Source organism: Rhododendron vialii, chromosome 11a, assembly GCF_030253575.1.
Source record: "Rhododendron vialii isolate Sample 1 chromosome 11a, ASM3025357v1".
In the NCBI taxonomy this organism is placed as follows: Eukaryota; Viridiplantae; Streptophyta; class Magnoliopsida; order Ericales; family Ericaceae; genus Rhododendron; species Rhododendron vialii.
The window spans coordinates 29877936-29891450 of record NC_080567.1 but is presented as its reverse complement, the minus strand read 5'-3'; the positions used below and the strand labels follow the sequence as shown (position 1 = coordinate 29891450).

Below are 13515 nucleotides of genomic sequence, written 5' to 3'. Positions count from 1 at the left end.
TTTGCTTGGATTATAAGAAGAAGAAAAAAACACCTTGCCAACTTTTCTCTTACAACAATTCATGTTCTGACCAATTTTGGAAAGTTTCTGTTAGACTACAAGTTTTGTCGATGCAAGGTAAAAGAGGTACACGAGCAAGGCTATTGAATTTTCAAGACCGAGCACAGTTACTCACGTGCTTCTGCGTCGCTTGAAATAGTCCTCATTGTATTACTCCCATTCCTTATGATCAATGGTGCTGAGGTCCGCAATCACAAGCAAGTATTGAGTGAGTTTCCATATGTAAGCTCCTGATCACTGTCCTGATTTGCATGGTCTCCTCAATGGCTTTATGGTTAAAACCCATTCTGGGGATTCATCACGAAATTTCTTCTGAGATCATCAAACATGCATGATGGTGTTCTTGGAGCCTGGAAGCCTTCAGTACTGCAAATGAATCTAGACACGCATAAATCAGAACTCAAGACATAATTGGAAGCCTTCAGAAACTGCAATTCACGGCACAACAATTTTGCTCCAAAAATAAAATAGAAAGAAAAGTTAGTATTTCAAAAAGCTGTGATAATTCTATTCACGGCACCACAATTTTGCAGTAAAAAAAAAAAAAAGCGTTTGAACTTCAAAGCCACTCACAAGAGTCAAGAGTCTTCACTCTTCAGACTAACATAACTCTTTGGCTTTTTTCTCTAGTTTTTTTTGTCCTTAGTGAAGTTTTTCAGCTTCTGAACAATATTTGTGAGACTATTATTTCATATGGAAACAAATTTGAAGTTTAGAAGAGGCAAAGAAGCCAAAACAAGAAGCTTAAAAAAAATTCAAGAGACGCAATATAGTGAATATTTGTCAACTTTCGGCCAAAACTTCTATTTTTGGCACTCCTCTCACCAAGACAAATCTTTAATCCAAAACATCTCACTCGAACTTGAACGGAAGAAGAAAACATCAGAAAAGACAGAATAAAAAAGAAAAGAAAAAAGAAGGCACAACGAAAGTGAAGCGTAAATAGTTGTAGCTCCATTATAATGACCTAACTGCCTTTTTGGTGTTACTGCTCCTATTCGAGCTCAAAAGGTCTGATTGTTCTATTTAAACAAAAGAAATAAGCAAACATAAGTGAATAGTTAAAACCTCCGGATATTGAGCCCAAATTACGACCAGTGGCTTGCAATCAAAGGTTCCACGAGCGTCTGAATGAACTGTGATCATTGCTGAATGATCCTGAATGATCCAGAAGCGCTGTAATTTTGTGGTTAGGATTGTCAAGGACCCCAAGCTGTCTCATTTTTAATTCAACCCACTTCATGCTGCAATAACAACACCAGGAAAATAACCAAAAGTTTCACACGTTAAGAAATACGACATTTGTGCAATTAAAATTTCAAAGTGAGAAAAGACTAAAGCACACCGGGTAGCAGACCAGATAATGATATCATACTCAGCAGTCAGCATAAACAGCCGTAAGAAACTCATGCAAATCTACACAAGATATTATTTGATTTAGGGTGCAAGCAGAAACACTGGGACAAATACAAAACTGTATGGTATCCCATGGAGTAATACTTACAAGGCCACATGAGTTCTAGCGGGTTCTCTGCTGTGGAACGATGATCAAACAGGGTATAATCAATATCCAAAACCAGCAACTTTTTCCCATATGGCATGGATTCCACAGTTGAATCTACCATTAGAACCCCCAAAAAATCAAATACCAATGCGTGTAGAAGAAATCTGACAATGAAAGTGACCAGCAACATGAGAACAGTAATTTCTTTTCATCGCAGGTTTTGGTTGTTAGGAATAAGTTGTACGGTAAATGGATTCAGGGCCGAGAATAGAATAGGAAAGAAACGAATCACCTCCCCTGCTAGGGCTAGGCATCTACACAACAGAATCTACCTCCTACGGCAGCAAAAGATTACATGGGTTCACAAAAAACTTGTGTATAATCCTACTCCAACCGTGATTAGTACTTCAAAATCTGGAGCCTTGACTTGAAACTAGTAGATTTAAATAAGAAGCAATGAGGATGTCAGACCTTGCAAAAACAGAAAAGAGTACTAGAAAAAAGAGTATTTACTCATATTTGGGTGTTGAACCCACCACAAACAGATCATAAGTCTTATTCACGTGGGAAGTATTCTGAAACAACAGAACCATGGGCTAACGCCTAACACTGAATATATAGGCCTCAACTTTTGTATAATCAACAAATTATTAAGTTCTTCAAATCTCCAAACATAAAAAACTAAAGCTGCGAAATTTTAATTGATTCGAATGTTTCCAGAATGAGGTCTAAATACAGACCTTGTATTGAGAACTTTGTCTTCTCAATTTCTGCCTATTGGCATTATCTTTGATTTCAACTTCATCTTGTCCCAACTCAAAATCATCAATGACTCTACTTCATCCACAAGTATATCGTCTTCAACAGTGCTGCCCGTTTCTTTTTTATTTAGTTCGGTATAAAGTCAAACACACACACACACAGACCACACACTCTAATAGACACTTCGAATAAGTCAGACAATTGTATCACATGTCATCAGCAACTGCTTTTTTATGCAAAAGTAAAAAACTGACTTGCTGGAAGCACATCTAATAGGCAATTCTAATAGACATTCTTAAACACAATCTCTGAACAAACATATCATCCATGTTTACACCACCAACGGCAACAACCACCAAATATGTCCATTCAAAAGTTCTTAAAAGCTTGGAACTTCCCTTTGGTCCTTTGGATGTAAAAGAAAGTTGGACTTTATGTATGCATCCATTAGCTTTGTAACTATTAACCAAGTGAACCATACTGTTGCAAACTGTGGTTGAATAAGCTCAGACATGCAAGATACTAGAGCATAAAATGGTGCTTTTATGTAACATAGATCATTATACACGGGTGACTGAATTTCAACTAACACGCAACGGGAGTAGAATAAGCCAAAGCGTACAATTGTAGAGTAAATTAGACACGTCAAACACACACCATTATCTAAACATGAAGTCAAAATTTAACGAAACACTTCTTGGGTAAAATGTTGTTAGCCTAAAATCATCAAACTCTGTCCTAGTTCTCCCAACTTTCTGCATTTAAAAATTTATAGCGAAGTGGCAACCCACATTCCACCTTAGCAGACAAATACCTTCCCAAGCATGCCTTAAACGATTATCATATTTGTGATGCAAAGGACCAAGAGGATGCAAGTTATGCCGCCACAGAAAACCATCACGCCCATTCCCAACCACATATTTAATCCAAGGTTGCACTCTTGGTCTTGGTCAAAAAATCCTTCTAACAGTCCAGGAGGCAGAGCTAGGGATTTTGGAACTAGTACTCTTCAGTGTGGTGGTTAGAGAAACGAATGGAACAAACATACATATGTGCATTGCGTAAACTGAAACTACCATGTCTTGTTCAAACTCATCTGCTATTGTGCGGCTGAATGTGTTAAATCCAATAGATTATTCAGTGCCCCAAAGATTCCCACGCTGCCCACTTCCCATTAAATCCGGTGAGTTTTATGCTAACCATAAAACCCTGTCTCCTCACACAGTGCTAGTCTAGGTAGGCTAAGAACAAGCATTGGGTGTTGGATTCATCTAATTCGCATCTCAAGACTACAAGACATAGCAATATATTAGCTCTCGCTAGCACTCATTTACGGGGCACTGGACAAATTTCTTCTGACCTTAAAAAAATTTTATGCATAGGTTTATACTGACACAACACTAAGTAAAGTTACAAAATAATCAGATTTTCCCTTTTCATTATTTGCATGCTATGCATCAATAGTTTCCTTGAACGCAGATATTTTCCTGTACACTTACCTTACCAGCAATTATTTTTGGGATGAGCGAAGTCATGGAGGTATGATACACGATACTGTGAGCTCATCCCTTAGGAGACATACACAGTACCCGTACTTGACTTCTGTACATAAACAAGAAGTTATGAAAAGTTAAACTTTTGGAAAAGTTCACATCATGATGTTCAAGAACCCAGCTTCCAAAAAGGACAACTTATCTAACATATATAAATACTACTAGAAAATTAAAAATATCCAAGAAGGAAGCGTCGCCATTACAATTGCCAATACAAAAGGAACCAAGAAGATTCTTGGTCCAACCGATACAGGGAACCAAACTTCAAAATGAAGTCTGGCATCTTAACTAACAAAGGTTTGCCAGATATCGAAATGAGCTAGAATACCAGGTCAGCGTACAAGACAGAAACAACAGCAAAACCAATAACGCTATAATCCAATTTTAGTAATTTGCCGTGCATTAAAGGAACTTGGCATACGAAGCATTTGAAACAGCTACACTACGAGCCGCTTTGCGAGCAGTCTCCTCCTTCCAAATTTCAAACTTTTCCTTAGTTTGTTTTGCTTCCTCCGAAGCAATCGACTCCTTGAGCACCTTCAATTTCTCATCAGCTTCAGTCGCTTTACAGACCAGACTATGAAGTTGCATACCAACTTTGGCGTACTCATCCTTTGTAAACACCGAACCAACTACCTTGAAGGGTCCCCGGAACTGTGATAAAGCAATTTTTGCAGCGGAGCTTTTTTTCTCAGCGCCCTTGAGCTCCAACCTCAGGTTTTTGAGAGTAAGTTCCCTCGTGGCTAGCATTCCAACCAACTTGATAAAATTCAAACTGGTGGTGAATTTCCACAAATCCCTCCATCTATGTGAAAGCACACTGCTTCTTCCTGCTTCTCTAAGTTCCAGGAGAGATAAAATGTGGGCAAGAATTCCATCCGGCAGCTGGCTTATTCGATCCTCCAAATGCTCACCATCCCTCTACCAACAATCAACCACAAAAATAGGGTGAATTAGTCCAACGAAATAAATGAAATAATTCAAAGTCCCCTATTTTCAGCATGACCCCACCAAACAGACCTCAATGCATATCAAGCATTGTGTTATTCTCATAATTTAATATCTTATACCAGTGTGCCTAGGGATTGTTAAATGTGAAATGAAAGTCCGCTAAACAGGGTTCACCTGGTGGTTAGGGTCGGAGGAGGATTGCCGCACTCGTTTCCCCATGTGAGAGGGATGTGGTGCTGCAGCAAAGAGTGATAACCAACATACTTATTAAGAACCAGTTGATATGCAAAAAAGAGAGGGGTGCTTGCTACAAACAAGTGGAATCTTTCAAGCTTAAAGACAACATTTTTTTTTTACAGTAACTGAGAAGAGATTGTCTTATTCACGGAGGTTCCGTGAACAAGCCCTTCACGAGAGATGCGCGATCTCAGCCATCCAATTCGGCAATCAACGGTTGAGATATGTTTTTAATTTTTGACTGCTAATAAACATTTCTGACCGTTAATAGTTGTCTTTAATCTTCCAAAATACTTTTGGAAGGCCGAGATTGGCCTCCGTAAACTTTATTTATGGAACCTCCGTATATAAAGATTTTCCCAACTGGGAATGCAAAAACACATTCTGTTGCACTAACAAAATTTAGTCTTTGACATTTACTCTCTCAAGAAAAGAAAATAAAAAACTAAAATCCTTTTCCAGGTATACAAGTAACTAGGATTCATGAATGGGTTAATTCCCATCAAAAGGAGTATGTATGTCTTTTACTGGAAACATCAACAGCAGGAAAACATTTGGAAGAATTTTCAAGCTGCAGTCTTTCGTCAAAAATCCCAATCACTAAGAAGGAAGCCGGGGTTGTTCAGGGCCACACCGTTTTTAGGCCCCACACCCAAAAAAAAAAATGGTAAATGTGTGCGACGAACAGAGAGAGAGCGATGAGGTTTGATCGATCGATCGATCGAGCGATCGAGAGAGTAAGAGAGAGAGAGAGAGAGAGAGAGAGAGGAACCTGTTGGTTGTCTCGTCGCTCAGAAGCTGCGATGAGGTTTGCTCGATTTGGAAAATTAGGGCTAAATTATACTGTAGTAAGAGTAAATTAGGGCGCTGCTATTCGCAGCCCTCTATTTACTCCCATAGCCCGTTAAAAATTTCCAATTATACTCGACAGTTAGTTACCGAAATTGAGATATATTTTCAGCGTCCAATTACCGAAATATAATATTTTTTTCAACAGATGTTTACCGAAAGTGCATGTTCGGCAGTTGTTTACCAAAAGTTGAACATATTTTCGACATGTAGTTACCGAAATATAATCTTGTTTTCAACAGCAATTTACCGAAATGTTATTTATGATTTTCAACAATCATTTACCGAAATTTAGTGGGCTACGGGAGTAAATAGAGGGCTGCGAATAGCGGCGCCCGTAAATTAACTGAAACGCGGATCCGGGGCAAGCTAATTACTGTTCAGTGGGGGTTGGGGTAAATATTCCCCAACTCATGGACTATTTTTTGAAAATTGTAAAGTCATGAAAAGGAAAACATTAATTGTCAAAGACACAATGGTGTTGAAGACAAAAATGCCCCACCTTTAAAATCATTTCACTTTCATACCCCTTGTTCATAGCACCGGATCCCCACCACAACTACCACCAGGAGCAGCAGCACCACCACGAGTAGTGTGGCGAAGGGCGGAGTGAGGGTAGCGGTGGGGGGTTTCGAGTCGGACGGGATAGTTCTCTTGCGGGTGAGTTTGCGGAAGAAGATGGTTAGGAGGATGAGGAGGGAGAGGGCAGCGGCGACAGCGCCAGTGAGTTTGCCTTTCCTTTTTCTGATTATTTTCTTCGGTTTGTCGTTGGAATTGGTAGACTTAGAGCTCTTATTGAAGTCTACCGGTTTGGATTTTGAGGGAGATTTTTTAGAGTAATGAGTGGAAAAAAATAAATAGAGTAAATTTATTAGAGACCCCAAGAGTTTTAAGATTCCAAAACGAACAAGACCTCTGACCCAGACACGGAAATGCTGGTGTAGGGCAACCGAAACTACGTTGTTTTGTCTCTTCTTTTTTTTTCTTGGTTAAATTTTGTAAACATCCAACATCCTAACAACTCATGAAGCATGTGTCAACTCATGAAACATGTATCAATTTTCTGGTTAAATTTTGTAAGCATCCAACATCCAAAACTGCGTTGTTTTGTCTCTTTTTTTTCTTGCTTCGGATCTAACACTTTGTCTCATGTATCAACATCATGAAGCATGTGTTTTTTCTTTCCCTCCTTTTATTTCCGTCAATGTACCATTGTCGAGTTATCAATAAATTATAGGGAGAATTTTGCATAAGTCCATTATAGCAGTTTCCAAACCAATCTAGTTCACTTCTAAGTTTCATAACCTACTAAGTCCACTAATAATTTTAATGACAAAAATACCCACCTAAGAAACTAGGGCCTTGTTTGGCTAAAAAAAATGTATTTTTCCCCATGTTTTTCGTTTTTGTTGCAATCAAGCCATCACCGCGGCCGCCACCATTGCCTTCACGCCACATATAACATTATATGTGTAACAAAAAACATATTTTTTCATTTTTCTCGATTTTTTTATTGAACCCGCTACACTTAACATTTAATGTTATATATGTGACAAATTTCTCTCTTTGGTTTTTCCTATTTTTCTTGTATTGATTTTTTAACGTTATATGAGTGATAAAAATTTCCTAACATCCAACATTATATGTGGCAAAAAAATTTTAACATGCAACATTTCTTTTTGACTTTTCTTATTTTTAGTCTTTAACGTTATATGCTGGTCCATACAAAATATATAACATTATATGTGAGTTTTTAAATATCTAAATATTGAAAAAAAAAAAAACCAAAACATATAATATTATATCTGAGTTTCTACAGCTTTGAATCTCACAAAAAAATAGAACAGAACATATAACATTATATGTGAGCTTCTGTAGTTCTAAATCTCACAAAAAAGAAAAGAAAATATATAACATTATATCTGAACTTTTGTAGCTCTAAATCTCACAAAACATGACATAAAATTATATGTTTTCAAAACAATATCATATCTTTCCAACAATATTATCTATCTCAAAAAATAACATTATATATTCACATATTATGCCACCATTATCCTTGTTTTCAATCGCGCCTTGAATTCCAAGTTGAATGTTGATGAGGTCACAGGGAATCGAGCTTCATTTTTTCACCGTTTCTTCATCAAAACCTTCGTCGGATCCTTCAAAATTTTGATTTTCTGTCTCTGAATAGCATTCTCACAACCTCTATATCTACATTTATACATATTCAAAACAACATAAACAACATTAATATATCTCAAAAACAAGATATAATCTTATATGTCTAACCCTAGGAAAAACACATATTACACATGACAGAAGTTCACATGTAACGTTATATATTCTGTTATCCATCACTTATTGAATTGGTCCGCGCAGTGGTCTCTTCAACTTGCTTCTGATAATATATGGATATATCCATATGTGCTTTTGAGAGGCCGCTGCGCGGACCTATTCAATAAGAGAACATAAAACGTTATTAGTTCCTTTTTTTTTTTACAGGACAAATTCTCATTCTCTATGCCAATTGAAATATTTTTTTTATGTCAATACAAGCTCATATATATAACGTTATAACCATATATATGTATATATGGTCACAAATATTCTAAATTAACCATATATAATCATATATGGATTTATCCATATGTGTTTTTGAGAGGCCGTTGTATAGACCAATTCAATAAGAGAACATATAACATTATTAGTTCATTTGTTTTGGAGTTTTACAAGACAAAATTAGGTACCAAGTGCAAATTGTCACATATAACATATATGTCTCAGTAGAGAAGATTATCTATAACCGAACTACATCGCTAACCGAATTTCAAATCACATATTTTCACTTGTAAGTCGGAGAGGCCGCTACGTGAACCAATTCAATTAGTGATCGACAACGGAGCATATACCGTTATATATGACAGAAGCTCATATATAACGTTACATGGTATAAAAGGTCATATATAACGTTATATGCTCTCTTTATTAAATAACATAAAATATTTCTAATCTAGAATGTTATATATAACAATATAACGTTATATATTATTATATCTCTCTCTAATTGAGAATGTTCTAAAAAAATGATACAGTATTAAATAACAACAAAAACACACAAAAATATATTTTTTCAAAAAACACAACATGTTCCAACCTTATATGTCTAATTCTAGAAAATACACACATATAACCTTATATATTTATTCAAAAAATTCCAAATATATCAGAAGCAAGTCGGAGAGGCCACTGCGCGGACCAAATCAATAAGTGATTGATAAAAACACAAATATAACCTTATATATTTATTCAAAAAAATTCAGATCTCTAACCCTAGGAAAAGCACACATATAACCTTATGTATTTATTCAAAAACCTCCAAATCTGATGATAATCGGACGTGTGACAAACAAAAGACCGGATCAACCTTCTTATAATATTATATTTTTTGTTTTTACTACTCTAGATTTCTCTCCAGTAAAACAAATAAAAGACCGGATCAACCTTCTTAATACGATAGATAAACCAACTTTAAAGCACGTTTATGAAAAAGCAGAATAACGTTATATAATTGATTGAAACTACAAATTCCACACACATAACAAGTCGAAAATCCAAATTCGTTCAAGATTAGTGCAAGAAATAGACTATAACCTTACATATCAAAGAGATCAAGATACAAAGCAACAAGTACAACTATGAGGAACAAGTATTATATGTATAAGATGAGATTACCGATTCCGAGGTCTGGGTGAATGACTCTTCTCCATGACTTTGCATATGTTCTCCCTTCGATGCCTGGTGAATCGATTCACGGTGATTTACGGGCCGATCCATCTCTGGCCATGGCAGCGGCATCCATCGAGGGCCATGTCGACGGCGTCTGGAGGAATCTAAATCATGATAGCAGACTTTCAACACGCTAACAAAAGTTTTAATTTCAATCATGCGTTTCCTTTCACTACCCTTATAATAGTACGTTTCTAGTATATGATAGAGTAAATGAAGGCGATTGAAGCCACGCGAAGAAACGAAAGGGGAAAAGATCAAACCTTTTATCCATTGGCCACTTGAAATCGAGGGCGGTGGCATCCATCGAGGGCCATGTCGACAACAGCCGACTGTTGATAAGCATTACCGTTATGGGCAGTGCGGGCTCGATCCAGTTTGTGGTGAGTGAGGGAGAGCTTGTCGGCGTGGAGGATTTGGAGGCGGATGGTTCACCAGGGGAGGGGAAGAGAAAGAGAGAGGGGGAGAGGGGAGGCTCAGATTTGTTTTGTGATCTAGGATTTCTCTCTCTATATGTTATATAGGAATGTTTTTTGGTCTTGAAAAAAATCTCTTTTTAAGTAAATTGGAGTTATTAGGTTATATAACAATATTAGTGGACTGAAGGGGTTATGAAATTTAAAAGTGGACTTAGTGGGTTACAAACATGCTGAAGTGGACCTCCCACCAATTTTTTATAAATTATATTGCCGATAAAATACAAAAGTAAAAACGTCGCTAAATGCATCTTTACCTGATCGTTACCAATTTAATATAACATACCTAACCATCAATAAGTAGGAAAGATGTGAACTTACAATATAACATACTTCCCAGGCTTACTCATGCCTACGGCACTACGCACCTAGATTGAAATTATCCGTGCCTATGGCATTTGTTAGTTAGTGGCTCAAACACTAAATCAATTCATTAGTATGTAGTATGTGATCCTCTTCCTAATGGCACAAACGAGAATTATCCATACTTATGGCACTCTCCGAACTAAACTTTTAAGTTAGGTACAAATTAAGAATTATCAATTTGCTTATGGAATCCCAGTAAATACCAACTAAAAAAGTTAAAATAGCACTACTATGAATCCCCCACCACATACATTAAACCCATTTGAAAAAATAAAAGACCATATTAGAACCCAGAAATCAAAAATCTCAAGTAAGTTCAATCACTAACAGTTATCAAATGCCATAAACTAACCATATAAAGAGTAAAAAAAAATTTAGTTCGGATCATGAAAAAAAAACAGGCTATCGAAAAAAAGTTACAGAGAACTCAGGTTTTGATTGAAATACCTCAGTGCAAGCAATCACTGGAGGTATAGTGTTTACACGTGCCTACGGCACTACCCACCCCGATTGAAATTGGCTCAATTTGCTGAAAATTATGTATCCATAGAGTTACTATTTTGAAGTTCATTTTCTGCCAAGATTTGCATCAATTTCTACCAATATAGGCACAGGCAACCCGAGGATAATAGAAAAAGGAAGGGAGAAAAAGGAAAAGAATGGTCTAAAAACACATGGACCTGAGCACAGATTACACTACTAAATTATCATTCAAAACGGAATGTCAAGAGGATTCAAAATAACAAAACTCGATTATGTGTAACATTTAACAACACGCCCACCCATCCACACCAAAAAAAAATCACCCAAATTTCTTTAACACTCGGAAAGGCACAAATTCCATCCGGAACAACAGCTAGATTAAAATTTAAACACTACTTTGCACCCTGGAAAGAAACATACACCAAAAACTCCCCAAAAAAAATCCCAAAGGAATGTTTCATATGGCTTTCAAAAAATGGTTTCTTTGTTAGACCCATTACCTTTGCTTTCACAGAGCTTTCTTCAACCAGTTTCGCTGGAATAAATCAAAAATCCCAAAAGAATGTTTCTTGGCATAGCTTCCAACGGGATTTGTAGATTTCAGTGGGGATTCAAAAGATGATAGGAGAGAGAGCGAGGGGGGGTGGGTGATAAGCACCCAATATTGTAGATATTTGGTGCGACTAGTCCCGTTCTTTGTTGTATTAACTTGTATTTATTTAGCTGTTATTGATACTGCACGTAAGGTAGGTTTTTGTGTGTTTCAGGTAATTCGTGCAAATAAGGCGCATTTCAACGCCAAGGAATGCTCAAGTGCTTCCAAGTACCCGAAGACCCTGTCGGCCCCTAAAAATCTGTCTAAGTATGGAAAAATGATGTAACGCCCCGAATTTTGGGTACGTTAAAAAGGACATTTTATTGATAACATCAAATGGAGTCTGGCTCTTATTACAACAAAACTCCTACAAGAGTTCAATATTTACATAAACGGAGGGGGATTCTAGGGTTCCTAACTACAGCTCCTCAGCTCCTCCATTCTTGCCAGCTTCTCAGCTCCAAAGCCTCCACGGTGATCTGCTTAACCTGATCATCAAGTCTGACACATTATACCAGTGTCGCCACCGATATAATATGTCAGGGTTACCAAAAGGCAACACCGTGAGCTACGAAAGCTCAATAGAAAAATCCTTACCCACTAACCCATAACTTAAAACAACAGGAAATAATAACACATCGATTTCCACATGATACATATATACGCAGTTAATCATTTACACATCCACATTCATTAATCATCTATCGTTGGTGTCCAAGATTTCCAGGCTTCTCCTACGTGACTCATCGTAGACCGTGTCAACATTTTCACATACCAATTCATCTTTCAAAAATCATTTGTTTAACTCACACAATATTGCATTGGCTCCGTACCGCGGATAACCAAGTTACACACCCAACCTCACAATGGTTCCGTTTTTCCTGGATCCCATTGGAACACACACAAAACACACTCCACACAATGGGCTACCACGTCCGGCCACATTGCGGTTTCCAAAATTTGTTTTTAACACACCAAACCTCGGTTCCTCCGCGCCGGTCTCCCGAGTATCCTCACAATGGTTCCGCCGCGCCGGTCTCCCAAGTATCCTCACAATGGTTCCGCCGCGCCGGGTTCCCATTGGCACACAATTGCATTGGCTCCTCTCCGCGGATAACCAAGCCATACCTCACCATGGTTCCGCCGGTCCGGGTTCCCATGGGAACGCACACAACCTCACAATGGTTCTGCTATTCCGGATCTCCATTGGAACACACACAACCTCACAATGGTTCCGCTTTTCCCGGATTCCCATTGGAACACACACAACCTCACAATGGTTCCGCTTTTCCCGGATTCCCATTGGAACACACACAACCTCACAATGGTTCCGCTATTCCGGATCTTCATTGGAACACACACAACCTCACACACAACCTCACAATGGTTCCGCTATTCCGGATCTCCATTGGAACACACACAACCTCACAATGGTTCCGCTATTCCGGATCTCCATTGGAACACACACACACCTCACACAATGGGCAAGTCCGGCCACATTGCGGATTCCAAAACTTTTCACTCTTTTCAAATATTTCTTTTATACACGCACACACACAACTCACATAGTGCCACTCAAAAACCGGTCATTATGTTGTTTCAAAATATTTTCTCCTCGAAAAACATTTCCTTCCATTATCCACACCTTAGGTGTCATGTTTCTACTTTCTCGGTTCTCGTGTCTCGTTTACATGTAAAGACTCCGCGGTAGGACAAACGTAAGCAAGAATCATCCTAACAAGATCATCCAATTTTATATTACTCATCACGCTCAATTACTACTTATAGCATAACGCCACATGTACGGACGCCCTTGGAGTGTATCACTTATGCTTTATTCAAAGCACAACGCCACATGTACGAACGTCTTTGGAGTGAAATCACTTATGC

General features: G+C 37.8%; 1 protein-coding gene across 2 annotated transcripts in view; it reads right to left on the bottom strand.

Annotated features, from left to right (window-relative positions):
* LOC131306415 (uncharacterized) overlaps positions 1-5912 on the bottom strand; it is a 41291-nt gene extending 35379 nt beyond the window's left edge. Inside the window, exons 1-3 of one of the 2 annotated variants that reach the window (XM_058332636.1) lie at positions 5840-5912; positions 5005-5066; positions 4301-4800 (exon numbers count right to left, since the gene is read on the bottom strand). In XM_058332636.1, coding sequence (XP_058188619.1) covers positions 4301-4800; positions 5005-5049 — 545 coding nt within the window. In that variant the 5' untranslated portion in view covers positions 5050-5066; positions 5840-5912. Of the gene's footprint in view, positions 1-4300; positions 4801-5004; positions 5282-5839 lie in introns of those variants that run through there. The other variant, XM_058332637.1, reaches the window with a different exon arrangement.
* Between the last annotated feature and the right edge of the window lie 7603 nt (positions 5913-13515).